General features: G+C 39.6%; 2 protein-coding genes across 3 annotated transcripts; one reads left to right on the top strand and one right to left on the bottom strand.

The window, feature by feature from the left end:
* Nucleotides 1-1400: 1400 nt before the first annotated feature.
* Nucleotides 1401-8481, top strand: LOC106089232 (ribosomal protein S6 kinase-like 1). 2 transcript variants are annotated; one of them, XM_059362962.1, is made up of 5 exons: nucleotides 1401-1418; nucleotides 1503-1620; nucleotides 1684-3101; nucleotides 3167-3383; nucleotides 7582-8481. In XM_059362962.1, the coding sequence occupies exons 2-5, from the start codon at nucleotides 1525-1527 to the stop codon at nucleotides 7807-7809; spliced, it is 1959 nt and encodes a 652-aa protein (XP_059218945.1). In that variant the 5' UTR covers nucleotides 1401-1418; nucleotides 1503-1524; the 3' UTR covers nucleotides 7810-8481. The 2 variants fall into 2 exon arrangements, with proteins under 2 accessions (XP_059218945.1, XP_059218944.1); XM_059362961.1 differs by lacking the exon at nucleotides 1401-1418 and having other exon boundaries at nucleotides 1425-1620.
* A 3875-nt stretch (nucleotides 8482-12356) lies between these two features.
* Nucleotides 12357-20644, bottom strand: LOC106089250 (homeobox protein Hox-B3a). The gene is made up of 2 exons (XM_013255063.2): nucleotides 19545-20644; nucleotides 12357-15008 (listed from the first exon to the last, which is right to left on the bottom strand). The coding sequence occupies exons 1-2, from the start codon at nucleotides 20642-20644 to the stop codon at nucleotides 14021-14023; spliced, it is 2088 nt and encodes a 695-aa protein (XP_013110517.2). The 3' UTR covers nucleotides 12357-14020.
* Between the last annotated feature and the right edge of the window lie 3133 nt (nucleotides 20645-23777).

A 23777-nucleotide genomic window follows, 5' to 3' on the forward strand; every position in this document is an offset into this window, starting at 1 on the left:
CTATGCATAGCACAACAACAGCTTTGGATGCCATCACCGTACAGATTTGCCGTGTCTTCAATCAGCCCAGGCCATGTGATAGGACGGTCCTCGTGCCACTGGACCTATCGAAGGCATTCGACACGGTCAGCCATGCCAAATTTTTTGAGGAAATCGCCAACACGTCCCTCTAGCCAGGCCTGAAACGCTGGGTAGCGAATTATCTGTGTGGTCGCCAGTCATTTGTGGAATTTAGGGGTAAGAAGTCGAAGCACCGTAGAGTGAAAGAGGGATCTCCCCAAGGTGCGGTGATATCTCCGGCACTGTTTAACCTCCTTAACCTTTAATCCTCCATTCCACCCCCTCCAGACGGCATAGAGATCGTTTCATATGCATTTGATGGTACGATCATGACATCAGGAACGCACCCATTGTTGACATCTGCGATAGGTCGAACGGCAACCTCGACGAACTTGCCTCATATTGCGCTGCAAAAAATCTGAATCTTCAGCCACATTGTTTACTACAAGTTCGCGTGAGGTGAATACTGAGCTGACTGTGATGGAGAAATGATTCCGACCATCAAGTGTGCCAAAATATTTGGCCTCACATATGACAGCTCTTACACAGTCTCCCCACATGCCACAGCAATTTGCGATAAAGTCAAAAGTAGAAACAAGGTCCTCAAGTCACTTGCTGGTAGTACCTGGGGTGCAGACAAAGAAACCTTGTTGACCACGTACAAAGCAATTGGCCGGTCTGTGGTAAATTATACAGCGCCAGTGTGGTCTCGTCAACTTTGTGACTCGCAGTGGAATAATATTCAGACCTGTTAGAATGCCGCCCTCCGAACTGCTACGGGCTGTCTCCCCAGTTCTCATGCAGACCACATCCATCAGGAGGCAAATATCCTATCAGTGCGAAGACATATCTACATGCTGCCCAAGCAATACCTTTTGGGCTGTTATCGCAGAGACCATCCAAATCATCATCTTGTGGATAGATATCCACCGATCAGAAGCCTAAAGGTAGTTCAGCGCTACAAGAGAGAACCTCTAGATCAAGCGGCATATCAAGCAGGTCTAGACAACATTCATGTTGTTAATTTCCACAACAACAACAATAAAAAAAAAAAATCGAGTGCACTTTCTGTCAAAATCAGTGATTAGTCCAACTCTGATTTTGAGAACATTTAGCACCATATTTCTTTGCTTGTGTGTGCTGCGGTTCTTAACCATAAAGCACACACACAACCGAACGTTATGAAGTCTCGTTGACAGATAGTTTACTCAGCTGTTGCTTGCACTACCTGGGTAAATTTGTCTTGCTACATATGCAGCTATATCCGTACTGTCGTGCGGTAACTGTTGTACGATCCGTTTTACTAATCAAACGCCGTATGTCATTCGAGATTAGTGATTCGTAAGCTAAAGATTTCTGTAAATTTGTTTTCCATTAAAAGTTTTTAAAATTACAACAAAATTTAACTTTTAGTGTATTTAAATTTAAAATTTAACTTTTAGTGTATATCTACGCGCCATAGATATGGCACCCGACCTATTGGGTGGATGGATACACAATTTCACTGTAACGGATACAGATCAAACATCTGGCTTTACATTATATAAAATTACTTCCATTGTAAGTGTTTTGATAAAATAAAATACTCCTTTCTTCATGTGCATAAATCATTTTTATTCAAAGGTTTTTCCAAGATCTAAACCACAGGCCTTAACACAGTTGGTGGTTTGGAGGCGTTTTCACGATATTAAGAAACTTCATAGAGAACTTAAAAGGAGACATAAGAGCCTTTGCTTGCCCGGATTTATACCGGAACCCATAGACTGTTCGTTTTTCAAGAGATTTGATCGCGATGTTATACAAAAACGCAAAGTTTACATCCTCTCACTTTTGGATTTTGCTGCCCAACATCCGCAGCTCTATAAATCGCATAGCTTTGCTCAATTTTTCAATGAAACAACGCCCCAAAATAAAATACAGAAATTAGTCGGGAAGGCAGCTCGTTTTGGCAGAAAATTAGAAATAGAACAATATGATGAAATTGATGGCGAAAAGTCGAAATTCAATTCATTGTGTGATACATCGATACACGACGATGATAATGCAACAGAGGGGAATGAAAAACAAGAGGTGGCGGGCAATGAAAAGGTATCCGCTGATAGCGAAAACGACTCCAGCACCAATGTACCAGTAAAATACAACTTGCGTTTCTTGACCCCCATGGCTTCTGTTGAAAGCGAAGATAGCGATGACTATATTTATGAAGCGGCTTTAGAATTCTCGCAGGCTGTTCAAGCAGAAGCCAACCTAGATTATAATGATGCTTATTCACGTTACAAAGCTGGTGTTGATATACTTTTGAAAGGTTGCAAAGATGATCAGAATGACGACAGGGTTTATATTGCACGAGCAAAAATTGCAAAGTATTTAGCAAGAGCAGAAGATATATATGACCGATTTCTAAGGTCGTCACACAGATCGTTTGCCTCAACAGTATCAGCATCCAATTTTCAATTAGCCATAGATGTGTCTGGCAATACCAATTCAGATTCATCGGGATTATACCTTGAGCGACCATGGAATCACATGGCAAAGTATAAAGTCAAATCCTTGTTAAGCAACAAAGTATTATTGGTATCATCTACAGAACCCCTGAAACCAATTTACGTTATGAAAGGCGTAGAAAAACCATCCAGCAACTCGCCTACCCAGACCGTATTCCTCCCGCAGCATGTTCCTTATATGGTGGATCTTTTTGCATTTTTCCAATCTGAACAAAAAATATTTCTGTTACTTCAGTTTGCATCAGGTGGCAAACTGATAGAACACCTACATTCCTTACAAAAAAGTGCAGTCGAAGTGAAACCTGAACAGGGGGAAGATAGAAAATCTTGTGACATGCAGTTACATTCCTCAGAGGACAACGTTAAACAACTAATTGACTCTTCCAAGCAATTAATAGAATCAGTTTCGAATACATTGAATGAAACAAACTCCCAAACATTGTACTCACTTAGAGCCAAACAAAGAGATCTTAAGAAATGGTCGCAACAACTGCTTGTGGCAATACATTCATTGCATGAGAAGAGTGTTATATTATGGTGGGCAAAACAAAGCATTAACAATTTGTATGTCATATAATTAATATGAATATTTGAAATTTCAGCGATCTTCATATAGACAATTTGTTGCTGGACGAAAGTGATAATTTAAGGCTAACATATTTTTATCAAAATGAAGGAATCTCATCGGACAGTTGCATACACAAAGCATTAAGTCCCAAAGCTATGGAAAATCATTTTGTTGCCCCTGAACGGCCATTGTCATTGCGATCGGATTGGTGGAGTTATGGCGTTATATTGTACGAGTTGTTTGTGGGGCTGGTAAGTGATGTGTTTTTTGTTTTAGATGTTAGACGAAAAAATAGATAAAAAAATGTTAAAAAAGATCCCGGAGGAGTAGTGGTTACTGACGTGATAAGGGAAATCGGAATGTACAAATTTCCTTTACTCGAATACATTATACACATTTTTCATATGTTATTACAATTAAAAAATGAAGAGAACATTTGAGCCCCCGTATGTCACAATGTGCACGGAATCACTCTGCCCATTTTCCAGATATTGGGAACTATAAGAGTGTTCAAAGACAGGTTGAGGACAGTAATAAGGTACTCAACTCCAGGGGAATCCAGATCCTTCAACATCAATGTAGAGATTCCGTCAGGGCCCTACGCCTTATATGATTTGGCGCCACGGATGACATTCGTAACTTCGCCAACGGTAAACTGTGATGGCTATTCATCGGTTCGGAGACGATGAATACGGCGAATGGCTCTCCTAGCCCTGTCACTCTCGGTATGCACAATAAATTGACGGTTGAATAACCTGGCGCATCTCTACGGATCAGTCACTGTTATTTCCCGTCTACCGGGGTTCGAGAGTGACTTAAGATTAGACCACAGCTTGCCTACACCGGTGCCTAAGTTACATTGCTCCAAGTGTTCCAGCCACAAATTCCGCTTATGTGGTTAACTACCCTTTTTATTTCCAGATTCTGGGGTTAGTGGGGTCCATACCACGAATCCCACCACGCTTGTCTGCGAGTACCACTGCCTGCGTCGGGAAATTGGGATGCACTTGGGGTATTCGACCGGCTGGTATGAAGCGAGCGGCTGCTGCGTTAATGATGTCTCGGAATTTCTTCTCAGCCACTAGCACATCCGAGGGGTGTGGCAGTTCACTGAAGCGGCGATTGGTATACCCTCTGAAGCCAGCCCAATCGGCCTTCTTCTGATTGATAAACGTCCGGCGCTCAGAGGTTATGAAGTCGGGTAGGCGGTCGATGGTGAGAATTATGGGGAGGTGGTCTGACCCCAAAGAGATGACGGCTTGCCAGGTTACGTCACTCAGGAGATCAGGGAATGCAATGGAAATGTCTAGCGAGCTGCTCGTCATACTAGTGAGCTTACCGTGCAAAACGTGGAGCTTTCAATCTGCTCTGCCAATGCTATGCCACGCTGGTCGTTACATAGGGGAGAATGCCATGAAGTGTGATGCGCATTAAAGTCCTCTAGAACCAGACGATTATGGCCAGATAATAACCCACTTATGTCGGGGTTGTAAGCTTGGCCATTAATCGGGACACAGCTACCAACCGGCTTTATGTACACGTTGTGTAGGTCTATCTCGGCAGTACCGGACCTCACTGCTATCCCCTTGCACTCCATGTAGGGGTCACTAGCGCCAGTCGCAGGCGAGATGGGTCTATAATGCACGGAACGGAGTATCACGAAGGCCAATCCCCCACCTCCATTCCTTGAGCGATCTTTACGTAGCACATTGTATCCGTGACAACTGTGCAAGCTGCAGGTTTGGTTAGCTTCATCTCCTGGATCGCTGCGACCAATATATCTCTCCTGCTCATGAAATCCACAATCTCATCGATTTTGTCATGGAGTCCGTTGCAGTTTAGCTGCAACAACGATACATTTCCCGGCACTGGCCTGGCAATATTTGGGATGGGATGCTGCCGTTGCGTATATTGCCGTACAGGAGAAGTGGAGGGGGGGGGGGGGGGGGGGGGGGGGGGGTCACATAGTCCGACGACGAGGACGCAGAAGGCGACGACGACGACGCTTGTGACCCACTGCTGGCAATGTTGGCACAGCACCTTGCGACATATCTAGTACGACTATACTCCCGTAGTGAAGTGAGGCTAGAGCAAGATCGGAAATGTACCCACTCCATGCACCGGTTACACCTCACCGACACCGACCGATGATGGAGGCGGTTCTGGCAAATCGAACAGAATCAGGGTTCGGGGTTCTTTTCAATGCATGCGGAGAGGCACTCCAGGATGTGCCTCTCCCATGACGAAAAAAGACGAACACGTACACTGAGGCGGCAGCCCTTGTCGATGAGGGTTCCATCAAGTTAATTCAGGTGCGTACAACCGGGATTGATGCACATAATGTTCTGTTATGATTTCATTAACTGTTTCAAGTGCGGTTCAGAACATCGCTGTAGAACATGATATAGCTCTCATATAAACCGATCTCCCGATTTGATTTCTTGAGCCCCTGGAAGCCGCAATCTAATACAGCTTTCATATAAATCGATCTCCCGAATTGACCCGTGGAAGCCGCAATTTTTGTCTGATTTGGCTGAAATTTTGCACATAGTGTTCTGTTCAACAACTGTGTCAAGTACGGTGCAAATCGGTCTATAACCCGATATAAACCGATCTCCCGTAAGTTCTGATATTGCCTGTAACTGGTACGAGTGTTAAAGGATCTCTTACAAATTTGGTAAATTCTGGGTGAGAAATGTGGCTTTTGAAAACGGGGCATTTGCAGCTGCATACAAATATGGCCAGATCGCGCCGAAAATTGGTAGTAAACGGGCATTTCTTGTCTTTCAAACTTTTAAATCGGGAGATCGCTTAATCCAAACTCGGCACAGTTGTTCCTTGAAATCAGGGCAAAAATACGATTTTTCTTATCGGGATATATCGGTATAAAGGATGCTATATCAAAATTTGGCCATTTTTGAACTTTAGGCTATATACTGAATTCAGTAAACAGACGGACAGACATGTCTAGATCTTAGGTGACTATAACGAAAATAACGTATGTATACTTGGTAGGGTTGAAAATGTATAATTTGATGATGATGAAAATGGTGAAAATTTTGGCTTGTACAACATTTGGTAGGGGCCTGCTTTTTATAGCCGAGTCCGAACGGCGTGCCACAGTGCGACACCACTTTGGAGAAAAGTTTTACATGGCATAGTACCTCACAAATTGTTGCCAGCATTAGGAGGGGAAAAACCACCGCTGAATTTCTTTTTCTGATGGTCTCGCCAGGATTCGAACCCAGGCGTTCATCGTCATAGGCGGACATGCTAACCTCTGCGCTACGGCAGACTCCTTATCATTGAGCTTAAACTTGAATCGGATTGCACTCATTGATATGTTAGAAGTTTGTCCCTGTTTTTTAGTGAAATGTTCATGGGCAAAATTTGCAATTTTTGAACATTTGGTAGGTGTTGGTCAGGTTTGTTAGGAATTTTCTTAAAATTTGGCAGGAAAAAATTTTGTTGAGTGGCAACACTGTTCACAAGTAGCATAGCTGCGAGCTACCTCGTCCACACGTAGCGGATGGTGTAATGCTCCATACCGAGTAGCTGCAACGGCAGTCGCGGACAATCAGCGGTATCGAGTGGAGAGTCTCAGTGAGAGGCCGGGCGGCAACGGCTCTTGCATAAATACTGAGTGTCTATGATGCTCGATTAAACTTTTCTCCAAAGAGGTGTCGTACTGCGGCACGCCGTTCGGACTCGGCTATAAAAAGGAGGCCCCTTATTATTGAGCTTAAAACTTGAATCGGACTGCACTCATTGATATGTGAGAAGTTTGCCCCTGTTCTTTAGCGGTAAGTTCATGGGCAAAATTTGCAATTTGCTATGATGCTCGATATGGCAAGGCGAGTTATTGGCGCCTTTAAATAACCAATGGCCACCTTGTTCCCATGTTAATCGGCCCTTTGGACCGGAACGAGCTTGGCCACCTACAGCAGGATTGCCACCTTCACATGAAAATGTGTCTACAACAACAACAACATATGAAAACATTTTCATCGATATCTATCCCCTTACTGATGCTAAAGACATTTGTGAGTAATCCAGCCATTGTAAAAATTCTATGCAAAGTGGGGTCTTTAAACGGCATGCCTATCAGAGAAGTATCACATGTTGTCTTATGGAAAAGGTTAATTTTATATTTTTATTGGGTTGCCCAAAAAGTAATTGCGGATTTTTTAAAAGAAAGTAAATGCATTTTTAATAAAACTTAGAATGAACTTTAATCAAATATACTTTTTTACACTTTTTTTCTAAAGCAAGCTAAAAGTAACAGCTGATAACTGACAGAAGAAAGAATGCAATTACAGAGTCACCAGCTGTGAAAAAATTTGTCAACGCCGACTATATGAAAAATCCGCAATTACTTTTTGGGCAACCCAATAGATATGTATGCATATTTCTAGGTAGTGATTGATATCTTTTTTACTTTGTTTTCAGCCCTTTAAAGCAGCTCATCCGGGTCAAATCGATTTATATGGTTTTGTACAGTACCCCGAAAATTTAGAATTATCCGATGATATGCGTGATCTATTGGAGAAATTGTTGCAACAAGAACCCGAAGATCGTTTGGGCTATGAACAAATAAAAAGGCATAAATTCTTCGAAGGCAGCAATTGGGATCAGATCAAACAGGAGGGTTTCAACAATATCAATGGAGAAATGTAAAAGTCCCAAAGAATATTAGCAGTAAAGAAAAAAATGCATTACTTTTATAAAATATTGTATATTTGTTTTTATTTATGTTTGTTCTTTTTTGTTATTATATTATTTTAATTGTTGTTCTTGGATATACATTTTTATTTTATTACTTAGTTAACTAAGAGGGTCATACAAATTAACATGAAATTTATACAAATATTTAGACAAAAAAGTAGAAAAAAAAGAAAACAATTTGCACTATTTCCATGTCAAAACTTATGGATAAATTAAATTATTTTTGTTTTTTTTTTTTTTTTTTTTTTAAATCAGTTGATTTATACAAAGTATTATTTTACTAAGAAACAAAAATGTTCAAACATTTTTTTCATACAGCAAACTACTAGGAGACTGTTGTTTTGGCCCAAATACTTTTTACAAACTTTTAGGTTTCCTATCAAATAAATTTTAATGTATTATTGTCACAAACCACAACAGTTGTAATATTTTTTCATTATTTTTTACATACATATTTGTGTAGTATTGATGAGAAGGCACATTTGGAATGCATTGCGAAGGAGGTATAATTACAATTAGCGAATTCTCGTATTAAATTCTACTTACATGCTAAATATGGAACTTTGAAACTTATATCAAATGTCTGTATACATTAGAAAATTCTTAAATACAATGTAAACCTCATTTAGGCTTTGAATTCCACTACAACTAGTTTAAGGCACATTTGGAATGCGTTGGTGTTTGGTTTTCTTTAGTTAATTGTACAACTTACATAACAAAAAAAGTAATGCTTAACCACTAATATTTGGACAAGACTTTGGATTTTGTTGTTGTTTGACTTTAAAAACTAATTAAAGACAGAGTTATTAATTGAATAAGTGTAATAATATTAATTTGTAGGTGTATATATTTGCAGGGTATAAAAGAAATGCTTGATGCCGCTGTAAGCTTTGCGATATTGACTGTGGCTTTGGCTGGCCTGGGGAAATAACTATATACAGAAAATCTTCATCATAGCCTAGAGGGAAAATTTTATTTATTCACCATAGTCCAATCTTAAACAAGTAAGGACGGGCTAAAAATGGCCGACCTTTTGATACTCTACATCACATTGGGAATGCAGGCTAAGTCTTCAAAACTAAAATTTACTTAAATTTGATATGTATTGGGTTGCCCAAAAAGTAATTGCGGATTTTTTAAAAGAAAGTAAATGCATTTTTAATAAGACTTAGAATGAACTTTAATCAAATATACTTTTTTACACTTTTTTTCTAAAGCAAGCTAAAATTAACAGCTGATAACTGACAGAAGAAAGAATGCAATTACAGAGTCACAAGCTGTGAAAAAAATTGTCAACGCCGACTATGAAAAATCCGCAATTACTTTTTGGGCAACCCAATAGAATTTCGACCAACATCTGGACACATTGTGGTAGTCATAAAAGAAATCGTTGTGCAACACTTTGAGAAGATAAATTGACAAATGCTTTAACAAAAAATGCAAATTTTGCCCATGTACATTCCACTAAGGAACAGGGGCAAACTTCTCATATATCAATGAGTGCAGTCCGCTTTAAGTTTTTAAGCTCAATGATAAGGGACCTCCTTTTTATAGGCGAGTCCTCACAAATGTTGCCAGCATTAGGAGGGGAAAATGTGTTAGCAAAGGACATACATATGGGAGCTATATCTAAATCTGTACAGATTTCTATGAAATTTACCAATGATCCGAAGAATCATAAGAGAAACCTAAGTGAGAAATTTTGTGAGAATTTGTTAACCAATGACCAAATTATTGCAATATTAGGCAAAATCAGACGAAAACAAGTAAAAGCGTGCTAAGTTCGGCTGGGCCGAATCTAATTTACCCTCCACCATAGATCGCATTTGTCGAGTTCTTTTCCCGATATCTCTTTTTTAGGCAAACAAAGGATAAAAGAAGAGAATTGATTTAATATTGGAGCTATATTGAATGTTGGAGACCACAGTAGTAGTAGAAGTCATGGTGTAAAATTTCAGCCAATTCGAGTAGGAATTGCACCCTTTAGGACCTCAAGAAGTTAAATAGAGAGATCGGTTTATATGGGAGCTGTAACAGGCTATAGACCGATTCGGAACATATTTAACACGTATGTTGAAGGTCATGGGAGAAGCCGTTGTACAACATTTTAGCCAAATCGGATGAGAATTGCGCTCTCTAGAGGCTCAAAAAGTCAAGATCCCAGATCGGTTTAAATATCAGCTATATCAGGTTATTCATCGATTTGAACGATATTTGATACAGTTGTTAGAAGTCATAATAAAACACCTCATGCAAAATTTCAGCCAAATCGTATAAGAATTGCGCCATCTAGTGGATCAAGAAGTCAAGATCGATTTATATGGCAGCTAGATTAGTTTATGGACCGATTTAAAGCATACGTAGCAAAGTTGTAAGAAGTCATAACTGAACACGTCGTGCAAAATTTCAGCCAAATCGGATAGGAATTGCGCCTTCTAGACGCTCAAGAAGTTAAGATCCCACATCGGTTTAAATATCAGCTATACCAGGTTATTGATCGATTTAAACCATATTTAACACAGTTGTTAGAAGTCATAACAAAACACCTTGTGCAAAATTTCAGCCAATTCGGATAAGAATTACGCCATCTAGTGGCTCAAGAAGTCAAGATTCAAGATCGGTTTATATGGCAGCTATACCAGGTTATGGACCGATTTAAAGCATACTAAGTTGGAAGTCATAACTTAACACGTCGTGCAAAATTTCAGCCAAATCGGATAAAGAGAATGCAAACAAAAATCTGACATCCTAATACCGTCAAATCTGGCCGGCTGTTAGCAGCTGTTCGCGTGAGACCACCTTGTTAAATCCGCCATGGAAGTTCAACAGAAATGCCGGGAGTCATAAGGGAATCCTTTGTGACAAGTCTAAGTGAATCGGTTGATATATAATCACTTTATTATAATATTAGTAGTTAAAAGGCATTCTCTTAAGGCCAAAAAAGATGCCTGTGCCAAATTTGAAGACGATCGGATGCAAATTACGACGTGTACTTCGTAAAATAAATAAATATGGATAGACAGACTTTATGCAGCACCTCTACGGAAAGGGATTTTTGTCACGAATCCAACGGTGCCTGAAAAATTGTCAGGTTCGCAAAACTGGGGAAGTTACAGCAGTTGCAGACTCACGTTGGTTTTTTCGAAATTTGTGGATATCAATTATGCGATTTTAAAGCAATACTAGTAAAGTTTTCAAGGAAATAGGAGAAAGTATTGCTTTATCCAGCACCATTACGGAAAGAGATTTTCTTCACGAATCCAACGGTGTGCTCAGAATTTTGAAGTTCGCAAAAATAAGGATGTTACAACAATTTCAAACTCACGTTGATTTTTTTGCATTTTCCGGATATTGATTATGCGATTTTGAGGTTCTTTCTTGAAGGAAAAACATAGGACTTGCACTAAACCGTTTTTTTTGCGATTGTCTTCAATACTGTATACTCAACTCGAAAAATTTTTTCGCATCAAAAATTGAACATTTTAATAAGGGGTTAGCCTTTGCTAAAAAAATGCAAAAAAAATTAAATGTGAAATTGCAAGTAATTCTGGTCACTTCACTAATCGTCTTCGAATTTCAAACAGCGGAATGCCTAAAAATTTTCGAAATTCGAAAAAATGAAGGAGTTACAGCGTTGTTGACCTTGAAAACGACTTTGAATTTTTTCGCCCAAAATAAATTGGTTTTTGCTATGTTTTCCATAGCAACCTTAACAGTATCGCTTCATGTAGCACCTCTACGGAAAGGAATTTTAGTCACAAATCCAACGGTGTCTGAAAAATTGTATACTTCGCAAAACTGAGGAAGTTACAGCAGTTGCAAACTCACGCTGGTTTTTTCGAAATTTTTGGATATCAATTATGCGATTTTAAAGCAATACTCGTAAAGTTTTCAAGGAAATAGAAGAAAGTATTGCTTTATCCGGGCACCATTACGGAAAGAGATTTTCTTCACGAATCCAACGGTGTGCTCAGAATTTTGAAGTTCGCAAAACTAAGGATGTTACAACAATTTCAAACTCAAGTTGATTTTTTTGCAGTTTTCGGATATTGATAATGCCATTTTGAGCTTGTTTTTTGAAGGAAAAACATAGGAGTTGCACTAAACCGAATTTTTTGCCATTATCTTCAATACAGTATACTCAACTCGAAAAATTTTTTCGCATCAAAAATTGAAAATTTTCATAAGGGGTTAGCCTTTGCTAAAAAAATGCAAAAAAAATAAAATGTGAAATTCCAAGTAATTCAGTTCACTTTACAAATCGTCTTCGAATTTCGAACTGCGGAATGCCTAAATATTTTCGAAATTCGAAAAAATGAAAGAGTTACAGCGTTGTAGGTCTTGAAAACGACTTTGAATTTTTACGCCCAAAATAAATTGGTTTTTGCTATGTTTTCCATAGCAACCTTAACAGTATCGCTTCATGTAGCACCTCTACGGAAAGGAATTTTAGTCACAAATCCAACGGTGTCTGAAAAATTGTATACTTCGCAAAACTGAGGAAGTTACAGCAGTTGCAAACTCACGTTGGTTTTTTCGAAATTTTTGGATATCAATTATGCGATTTTGAAGCAATACTCGTAAAGTTTTCAAGGAAATAGAAGAGAGTATTGCTTCATCCAGCACCATTACGGAAAGAGAGTTTCTTCACGAATCCAACGGTGTGCTCAGAATTGTGAAGTTCGCAAAACTAAGGATGTTACAGCAATTTCAAACTCACGTTGATTTTTTTGCATTTTTCGGATATTGATTATGCGATTTTGAGCTTGTTTCTTGAAGGAAAAACATAGGAGTTGCACTAAACCGAATTTTTTGCCATTATCTTCAATACTGTATACTCAACTCGAAAAAATTTTTCGCATCAAAAATTGAAAATTTTCGTAAGGGGTTAGCCTTTCCTAAAAAAATGCAAAAAAATAAAATGTAAAATTGCAAGTAATTCTGTTCACTTTACGAATCGTCTTCGAATTTCGAACTGCGGAATGCTTAAAAATTTTCGAAATTCGAAAAAATAAAGGAGTTACAGCGTGGTTGGCCTTGAAAACGACTTTGAATTTTTAGGCCCAAAATAAATTGGCTTTGGATATGTTTTCCATAGCAACCTTTACAGTATCGTCTTATGTAGCATATCTGCGGAAAGGGATTTTCTTCACGAATCCAACGGTGTGCTCAGAATTGTATAAAGTTCGCAAAACTAAGGATGTTACAGCAATTTCTAACTCACGTTGATTTTTTTGCATTTTTTTGGATATTGATTATGCGATTTTGAGCTTCTTTCTTGAAGGAAAAACTTAGGAGTTGCACTAAACCGAATTTTTTGCCATTATCTTCAATACTGTATACTCAACTCGAAATTTTTTTTTCGCATCAAAAATTTAAAATTTTCATAAGTCTTTGCAAAAAAATGCAAAATAATAAAATGTAAAATTTTAAGTAATTCTGTTTACTTTACGAATCGTCGAAATGGAAAATGGGTTGGGTGTTCTCTATTCTTAAACCAGGAAAACATGCCGAACAATGAGAATCAAATGGGCCACATCGGTTCGAATTTAGATACAGCTTCCATATAACGTGGTGCTTTGACGATATGACTTTTTGAGCGTCTATAAGCCTAACTTTTTTAGGGTTGGTCGAAATTTTGCAAGTAGTGATTTATTATCGCTCTGTAACCTTATGTAGCCAGGTAACCTATGCATCTCGCTAGCCTTTAGTTTTGAAGACCAACTCAAATGTGTGTCCATGCCAAGTGATATAGTTTTCCATTTTTGTTTTTGCCAAAGAAAAGCAGACATGCTATCTGTGTTAGTAGATGGGGTCTGTAGGAATATTGCAAATCATATCACAAAATATTGGTGATTATCCCTGCCTAACTTTCCCAATCAGGCTATGAATTAGCTTTCCATATTACCTCTTTCTGGTAGCTTTCTTTGGCTAGTTCCATTCATGCATACATAAATTTATATAGAATGAGTGGTCCTTCTAGCCTCACACAGCTTATTCCTGTGCTACCCTGTAGTAAGGCATGCCTACCATGGCCGCCTAAATGGCCTGGCCTTTAGATTGAGCTCCTTTTCTTTGCGCATTTGCCAACGTTTTTGTACTTCCGTAGCCTGTCTGCTATGAAGAATCATCGCCGGCTGTCGGTGGCTTGCAAGCATTTCTTTTAGTGCAAAAAAGGCGGCAGGACATAGGAAACGCCACCATTTTGTTGTTGCTGCTGATGCTGTTGATGGTGTTGGTGAGCGGCCGCCGCCGCCGCCGCCGATGCAGCGGCATTTGAGGCTTCCTCAGTTTTAATGACAGCCTGTAGACCCGTTGAATCATTGGGATCCTCTACCGATGCCGCTGAGGAGACATTTATGTAGTTGTGTTGTTTTAAAACGGCCGCATTATTCTCGTGTTGTTGGTGGGCAGCTTGTTGTTGCTGTTGTTGTGGATCATGGCTAATATGACATATTGTACCATTTTGATCTAAAGCACTAGTTGCCCCTACACTTATATACTTGGGCTCTTCAGCGGTTAAATATTTGGTGGTACCACCATTCTGATGATGCACTAGTTGCACTGTGGTACCATCAGCTAAATGAGCAGCTGTCACATCATCTCCCAACATTGGTTGACCCATATATGAGGATCCATCATGATTGTGCAGCTTTTGCGTTTCATCCGCACCCCCACCAGGACCACTCATCTCCACTCTGGGTGGACTGCCATATTCAAAGTGTCGCATTGGAAATATTTGCGACTCATGCACATAGGTGCCATATTGACTTGTATATGTACCATAGGGACTAGCAGCTGGTGATAATAGACTAAATTGTGGACTCAGTTCATAGGGAGGCTGATAGCTGGTCCAACTATCCATGCTTCCCGGTGGCGTAACAGTCGTTGTCTGGGGAAATGTGGCAAACGGGGCGGCCAATGTTGTATTCAATGTGGAGTTGGGCGGAGTACTGGTCTTGATGTAGCCAGTCTTGCGTGGAGGTTCATGTTTTCGCCATTTGGCACGTCGATTTTGAAACCAAACTTGCACCCGAGATTCACTTAAATTCAATTTGATGGCCAACTCTTCACGAGCAAATACATCCGGATAGGGCGCACGTTCGAATGCCCTTTCCAGCTCCTCCAATTGGTATGCCGTAAATGTAGTTCTGGAATTAAAAAAAAATAATTATTTGATAAAAAAAAAATCTAAAGAATTTTACAAAATTTTGTACATGAAATGAATTTAGAGAAACATTTTAAAAAATCCATTTGCAAAGAAAAATCTCCTATCATTGAGATCTTCTCGAAAGAGGAACAAACAAAAATTGTAAAATTTAATGATCTGCGCCCTAACAGGCAAAAAACTTGAAAGTGAAAAAATTCGGGATTCGAACCTGGGCACATGGAGCAACAGCAAGAGCCGTTGCCGTTGTCTAGCGTTCGAAGCCAACTTCCAACAGGTGCACAGAATCATGAGTATACCATGGGAGTAGTGTAATTCTGTAGACAAAAAATCTGCCATTACACGAAAACACATGCATTGGGAAAAGTACAGCTAATAGACAGGGTTGTCGAGCGTGGTTAATGTGGTATTTGCATCATAGAGGCATTTTCGCAATAAATTCGCTACAAGTAAAACATACCAACGTACGGCCCTTGAAGCCTTCACACCTAATATGGCTGATGAGTAATTCTAAACAAAATTACGAAACGCGTCCCGTAGTGATTAGTGTGTGTTGCGATCTCTGGAATTCCTTTTCCATTTGCAAAGAAAAATCGGTGATTATTGAGCTCGTCTCGAAAGTCAACGAAAATTCTATTTCGTCCAAATTTTAATGTAAATCAATTGTAAGAGGCGCAAGAGGTTAGCTTTTCGCCTATGACTTAGGGGCTCAAAAACCCGGTAAGGACATCAGACTCATTTTCATCTGTGGTTATTTCCTTACTAAAGCTGACGATTTTGGTGAAGTATTCAGCCATCTATTCCAACGCACAGTGGGAGAAAGAAACTAATAACAAGTAAAAAGGCATTAAGTTCGGCCGGGCCGAACTTTGGATACCCACCACCTCGGGTATATATATAAACTCCCTTTCGTCACAATCCGGGGAAAATTGGATAACTTATGCACCCAAATTCGGCACGGACATTGAGTGGTCTAATAAATATAAGTTACTGTTGAATTTTGTATTTCAAATTTCAACAAAATCGGGTAATAAATTAAGCTTTTATGAGCTTCAGACCCTTTATCGGCGTATCGGTCTATATGACAGCTATATCTTAATACAGTACGATCTTTACCACATTAGGGTCAGATGGCGGGTGGCCTGAAACTACATACTGTTTTAAATTTCAGCGAAATTGGATAAAAAATAAAGCTTTTTGGACTTCAGACCCTTTTTCGGCAGATCGGTCTATATGGCAGCTATATCTAAATATAGTCCGATCCAAACCATATTTGGGATGGATGTTGGGAGACCTAAAACTACCCACTGTTTCAAATTTCAGCGAAATCGGATAAAAAAAAGCTTCTATGGGCTTCAGACCCTTTATCCGCGGATCGGTCTATATGGGAGCTATATCTAAATATAGTCTGATCTGAACCATATTTGGGTTCTATGTTGGGAGACCTAAAACTACTCACCGTTTCAAATTTCAGCGAAATCGGTTAAAAAATAAATCTTTTATGGGTTCAAAATCTTAATCGGGAGATCGGTCTATATGGCAGCTATATCTAAATATAGCCCGATTTAATCCATATTTAGGTCAGATGTCCGGAGGCTTAAAATAACCCACTGTTTAAAATTTTAGCGAAATCGGGTAATAAATAAAGTTTTTATGGGCTTTAGAGCCTTTATCGGCAGATCAGTCTATGGTAGCTATATCTATATATAGTCCGATCTGAACCATATTTGGGTCAGATGTCGGGAAGCCTTAAGCTTCTCACTGTTTCAAATTTCAGCGAGATCGGTTAAAAAATAAAGCATTCGAAATATTCATTTAAGACCCCATAAAGAATATATATTATTGATCGTCTCGACATTCTCAATCGATCTAGCCATGTCCGTCTGTCTGTCGAAATCCCGATAGTGGTCGAACACGTAAAGCTATCCGCTTGAAATTTTGCACAGATACTTAATATTGATCTAGATCGTTGGGGTTTGCAAATGGGCCATATCGGTTCAGATTTAGATATAGCTCCCATATAAACCGATCTCCCGATTTGTCTACTTGAGACCCTGGAGACGGCAATTTTTGTCCGATTTGGATGTAGTGTTTTGCTATGACTTTCCACAACTGTGCCAAGTACGGTCCGAATAGGTCTATAACCTGATATAGCTCCCATATAAACCGATCTCCCGATTTGACTTATTGAGCTTGCAATTTTTGTCCGATTTGGCTGAAATTAAGCATGTAGTGTTTTGTTATGACTTTCAACAACTCTGCCAAGTACGGTCAAAATCGGTCTATAAACTGATATAGCTCCCATATAAACCGATCTGCTGATTTGGCTATTGCAAAACTCTTAACATTTTGCTTGCTCTCACGTACTCTCCCGCTTTCTTCTGCTGGCAAATCGGTACGCGAACGACTCCCAGTAATTTTTTTTTGCAAATTTATGAGTACGCGATAATTGAGGCGATGATAGGAAACCTGGAAGGAAGGGAAGATGTTTCCGATCGGTTACCTGAGACGACACTTGAGATCGAGTGCGAGGCACTGCTGCCAGCTGCACAGGCCTGGACTGACGGAACCATAGTATTGCCATCTGGAAAATCATGTTACACGGATGGATCAAAGCTAGGGGACAGAGTGAGCCTGGGGGTCTACATTGAGAACCCAGGGACTGAGATCTGTTTTGGACTACCTGACCATAATACGGCCCTGCAGACGAAGATCCGGGCGATCACGGAATTCGCGAGGTGGTGTGGTACGTACGCTAGGACGTCGAGTGTAAACATTTTAACGGACAGCAAAATGGCCATAAGGGCAATAACAACTAGTAGGGTAAGGTCACGAACAGTTTTGCAGTGTAAGAAGGAGATTAACGCATTCTCTGAGGATGACACAATCCGCATCGTTGGGTGCTGGGCCATAACGGCAGTGAAGACCAGAGGACTGCCGTCAATAAACTTGGTTAAGCCTAAGCCTTTCGGGTCGACGCAATGGGATGTAAGGGCGTGGACGAAAAACGCCCACGATAACGATAAACAGTCGGTAGGACGATAAACAGTCGGTAGGACGATAAACAGTCGGTAGAACGATAACCAGTCGGTAGAACGATAAAAAGTCGGTAGGACGATAAACAGTCGGTAGGACTATAAACAGTCGGTAGGACGATAAACAGTCGGTAGGACGGCAAAAATCCTGTGGGGTGATCCGGATTGTGAGAGGACAAGGCTTTTACTGAAAGGAAGTAAGAAGGAGATCAGTATAGCTTTTGGTGTCATAACGGGACAGTTAAGATTACGAGCTGTAGTGCTAGTATGTGTAGGGCATGTAGGGAAGATGATGAGACGTTAGAGCATTTCTTATGTCATTGCCCGGCTTTCGCGGCTAACAGACACCGGAATTTAGTTGGGGACACTATACCAGACGTGAACCAACTTAGGGGAGTGGTATGGAAAACAACTAAGGATTTTGTAAGTAGCACGGAATTCTTAGCTTAAAATTTTCTTTTCCGAGGTTACTTTTTATACCCTCCACCATAGAATGAGGGTATACTAATTTCGTCATTCTGTTTGTAACTCCTCGAAATATTCTTTACAGACCCCATAAAGTATTTATATTTTTGATCGTCATGACATTTTATGTCGATCTTGCCATGTCCGTCCGTCTGTCTGTCGAAAGCACGCTAACTTTCGAAGGTGTAAAGCTAGCCGCTTGAAATTTTGCACAAATACTTCTTATAGGTATAGGTCGGTTGGGATTGTAAAACATGCAGGACTGTGTCTCAAGTGACTTTCGCTTGAAATTGTATGCTGCTACAATTCAGCTTAAGGCATTTTATATAGATCTGGCAATATAAATTAGACCCAATTTTCGATGAATCGAAGAATTCTTGACTTCGTCAAAATTTTCTCGACAATCCCGGACGAATGCATAGAAGTGACAACTTCTTTTGGTGACAGTGGAAGAGTTTTTTAGGAATCCAGGAGTTTTTTAGGAATCAGGGTTTCTTCCGCATCCGATGTTGCTTCTTTGACTCGAAATCGGGATTTTGGTAGTCAACATCCTTCACAGTCCAGGCCTATTAGGTATAGACCTGGTAAACGTATTCATAGATCTAAGCCAAGCCGTTGTCCGTGTATTTATCGGAGGCACTTTATCTACAGTATTCTCATAAAGACCAAAGCTAATGTAATGTTGATTTGAGAAGATTTGGTTCTACAAGAATTTCCATGTTTTTTTTCTCCCGATGGTATTTTCCTTCTAAGACAAAGGTAGATTAGGTTAGGTAAGTTTGCCTTACCTAAGACAAAGATAACAACCAGGACTTCTACATATCACAGGTATAAAGGTTGACTTATAATTATTTTTTGTTTTAATTTATTTCAGTACGAAATACAAAATTGGTTCTCTAAACCGATAATCAGAAATTTCTGAAGTAAAGATATCACTCTGCGAAATGTATCCTTAGAAAGGACTTTCAAACTGTTATTGCTAGGCTACACTCATTTACTCTTTTCACTGTTTTGCTTACCTTGTTTTCTTCTTTTTTATGCCATTGGGATCTCCTTTCTTTTTGTCATTTTTCTTGACAGCGGGTGGGGTATTGCTGTTGCTTAACGAGGAATTGCCCCCATTATTGTTGAGAGCGTCTGGATTTGGGGGTGAGCACATCTCATCATGTTTACCTTTATTAAGTTTCAGACCATTTGATAACCCGCTAGGAGATTGATTATTAAGACCATTCGAAGAAGAACTCGTAAGCGCACTGTTGGTGTTGGAGTTGGGTGTTGTCGAGGCACCACCACCACCACCACCCATGGTGGGCTGTAGGAGACCCCCGTCGGTATTAGCATTTCCACTCATTGGTGAAGGAGCAACGGCGGAACCGGCGGCATTGGTGATTAAGCCATTACTCGCCAAAGGTGACATATTATGTTCATTGGAATTCATAATTTCATGCGAGTGATGATTGCTGCTGGTGGCATAGATATGATGATGTTGGGGTTGATGATGATGTCCATGTCCATGGGGATCATATTCCAGTTTACCCCCATTGCTTTGTAACTGTTGCTGCTGCTGCTGATGATGATGATGATGGTGATGGTGATAATCAATAGGACCCACTCTACCATTGGGAGAGTGAAGATGTTGTTGCTGCTGCTGCTGTTGCTGATGATGAGGATGTTGGTGAGTTAGAGGTTTGTTGTTGTTGTAGTGATGACCCAGACCATTTGGGGGATTTTGGTGATTATTTGCCGGTGACTGTTGCTGTTCCAATTTGTGGCTGTTGGCTCCATTGGAGGCCGTTAGATATTCGTATTTCTGTGTGGGAGAATAGCAACCCATTTTGGTGACATATTCCATTTTGTGATCATAGTCGGGAGTGGACGGTGAACCCGAGGACAATAATGTTTGGCAGTCAGGCAGGCGCTGAAATTCGTGAGGGTTCTCCGAGTTGGGATGCTGCATAACAGTGGCCCCTGGTGGCAAACTTAGCATAACCGCTGAATGCATGCCATGAGACACCGAAGTCATAGCCGAAGATGTGGGTGTTAGGGGCTTGCCATCCAAAGGACTCAAGGGTCCTGAAAATTCACTAAATATTTGATCCTCGAAAGCCGAATGCTCCATGTTTATTTAGAGCGAATGTTTATAGTTTTTTGTTTTTGAGGTCCTCTCTTTTTAGAAATTGGCTTTATTCTTAATTAATTTGCTAGACTTTAATTGAAATTTTCACACGTCTATTTGAGAGATACACTCTGATTTTTTTATGGTTGGTGTTGTCTGTATCCATTTAAACAAGCCGGACCGGCGCACTACTTAATCCATTTCGTTTAATCAAAGTCTGGTCCAAGCTGCACACTGCGCGTTATAATTAAATCAATTTCAATTAATCAACAAATTGATGATATTGGCGGGAAAAAACACAAAAGCAGAGGCGCGTCAATGGCGTCTAAGTATGTGCGTGCTGCATGTGTCCGAGAAAATGTGAACTAATTAAAGAAATTAAATTCAAACGCGCACCGATCTATGCAAGTAAAACAACCACAGCACTAGGGTATCATCCTCTTTTTAGTGAGCTTAGTCCAAGGAATAAAACATTTTACCTTTGTCGATTTTTTCAAACTCTTTTTTTACCGTAGCACTTCTCGAGTTCTTGTCTATTTTTTCAATTATTTTTCTTCTATATCTTTTTCTATTACTATTTTATTTATGTTATTATCAATGAACGATACGCCACTAACGTTGTACTGCGTCGAACACGAGACCCTTAATTGAATCCGCAAACGGCGATGATTGTCTTTTTATACGTCCCCAGCTGAACAGCGTTTTCCAATTTATTTCGACCAATCAGAGCACAGTAATGGCCGTCTGCTGCGACACACTGCAGAGGGTGTGTGTTTGTGTGCGCCTATTTCAACCACGAATCACGATTTGCCTTCACATAACTGTAGTCATAGGAGAGTATGAGAAGACCCATACAAAGAGAGTGAGAGGGATGATCATGTATTTTGTTTTGACATTATTGCTGGTAGTGTTTGTTTGCTGCTGCCTCTGTTGTTGTTGCTGCTTTGTTGTGAGTTGTGTGTGTTGTTTTGCCCGTTTTCTCTGCTTGGTGGGGATTTTTATAAATTCCTACCGTTATTACACTTCCTGCATTCTTGCAGAAATATATTCTCAGGAACTTTTGTGAGAAGGTCTGGCTGAATGCCAGCATAATTAACAAAAAAAAAATCATATCCTGGGAATTTTTCTGCAATGCATCGAAGTGCATTTTTTTGGGGAAAATTTATTAGTCTGGGAATAAAGGATTTCCTTTATATACAGGCTGAAAGGGGAAAAAAGTCAGTGAAACCTAAACCAAACAAAGTTGCTTAAAAGTGTAGCCAGCCTGAAAGCACAGAATGAATAAATCAAAGAATGCTAAATTAATAAAATACATTGGAAGAAGACTCTGATAACAAAGAAATCTGTATTAGCTAATGTTTGTAGAAAATTTGTTTTTATTATTGAATTAATAATTGAGTTGTTCATAGAAATTTTCGTCAAAATATGATTTTTTAAGAAAATTTCCAAAATTTTTTGGTTTTTTGAAAAACTTAGAACATTTTATATTGTTACCTTTATTTTGTCGAAATATATTTGAATTTTTTTCAAAAATGTATTTTTATAAAGGAAAGCTTCGGAATTGAACTTTCAGGAGCTAGAAGGTACTAGTTGTTGTTGTTGCTGTAGCAGTGTGTTGTACACTGACGGACTTCATCGGGTCAATCCGGTACGTACAACCGGCTGCCTTGGGATTGAGAAGGTACTTGTAAGAAATCTTGGCTGTGCAAAGTTCTGTTGTAATGCCTCAGCTCATAAAGCTTGCTGAGAAAGGAGAATAGATGTTTCGTCTTAGAGCACCAAGATACAGGCAGAATTCTGATGGTGAAGCATTTTCCAGGCAAGCCAGCAATCAAGCTCGTAACATCTTTATAACCTCATGATATTTTCTACAAAGAATTTTATCGCGGACGTTGTCATCCGGACCTTACGCAAAATTATCTGTCCACTATTTCAAGAGTCATTTTACCCTAAATATAATCCTTGATACGACAAAGGTCTTTTCACCGAAAGAAATTGAAGATTTCAGCCATAGACAACGACCTTAATTCAAGATGTTAATATTTTTCACTTTTTAATGGAAATTATCTTTGATGAAAGATTTTTTACTTGATAAAAATATCTTTGATATCAAAGAATTTTCATCTTAAATAGAAGATTTATAGGTTCCTAACTTTGTGTCTTCTTTTTAAACAAAACAAGTAAAAAGTCGTTAAGCTCGGCCGAGCCGAACTTTAGATACCCACCACCTCGGGTATATATGTAAACCAACTTTCATCATAATCCTGTGCAACATGCATAATTTATGCCTCCATAGCCGTTATATCGAAATATGGTCCGATTTGGACCAAATTCGGCACAGACATTGAGTGATCTAATAAGTCCAAGTCATTGTTCAATTTTGTAGGAAAAAATATTGGTTATTTTGTTAGGTATATCCAAATATAGACCGATCTGAAACATATACGACACGGATGTCGAAAACCCTAACATATGTAAGTCATTGTGTTAAATTTCAGCGAAATCGAGCGCTTTTTAGGGGGCCAAGACTTCAAATCGAGAGATCGTTCTGTATGGCAGCTATATCCAAATCTGGACCGATCTGAGCCAAATTGAAGAACGATGTCGAAGGTCTTAACACAACTTACGGTCCCAAATTTCTGCAATATTGGACAATAAATGCGTCTTTTATGGGCTCAAAACCTTAAATCGAGAGATCGGTCTATATGGTAGCTATATTCAAATCTGCACCGATCTGGGCCAAATTGAAGAAGGATGTCGAAAATTGTCCCAAATTTCGGCAACATCGGACAATAAATGCGCCTTTTATGGGCTCAAAACCTCAAATTGAGAGATCAGTCTATATGGCAGCTATATCCAAATCTGGACTGATCTGGGCCAAATTAAAGAAGGATGTCGAAGAGCTTACATAACTCTCTGTCCCAAATTTCGACAAAATCGGATGATAAATGTGGCGTTTATACGCCTAAGACCCTAAATCGGCGGATCGGTCTATATGGGGGCCACTTTCAAATCCGGACCGATCTAGCCCAAATTGAAGAAACATGTTGAGTGGCCTAACAAAACTTACTGTCCCAAATGTTGGCGACATCGGACAATAAATGCGCCTTTTATGGGCCTAAGACCCTAAATCGGC

This window comes from Stomoxys calcitrans, chromosome 2 (assembly GCF_963082655.1).
Source record: "Stomoxys calcitrans chromosome 2, idStoCalc2.1, whole genome shotgun sequence".
Classification (NCBI taxonomy): Eukaryota; Metazoa; Arthropoda; class Insecta; order Diptera; family Muscidae; genus Stomoxys; species Stomoxys calcitrans.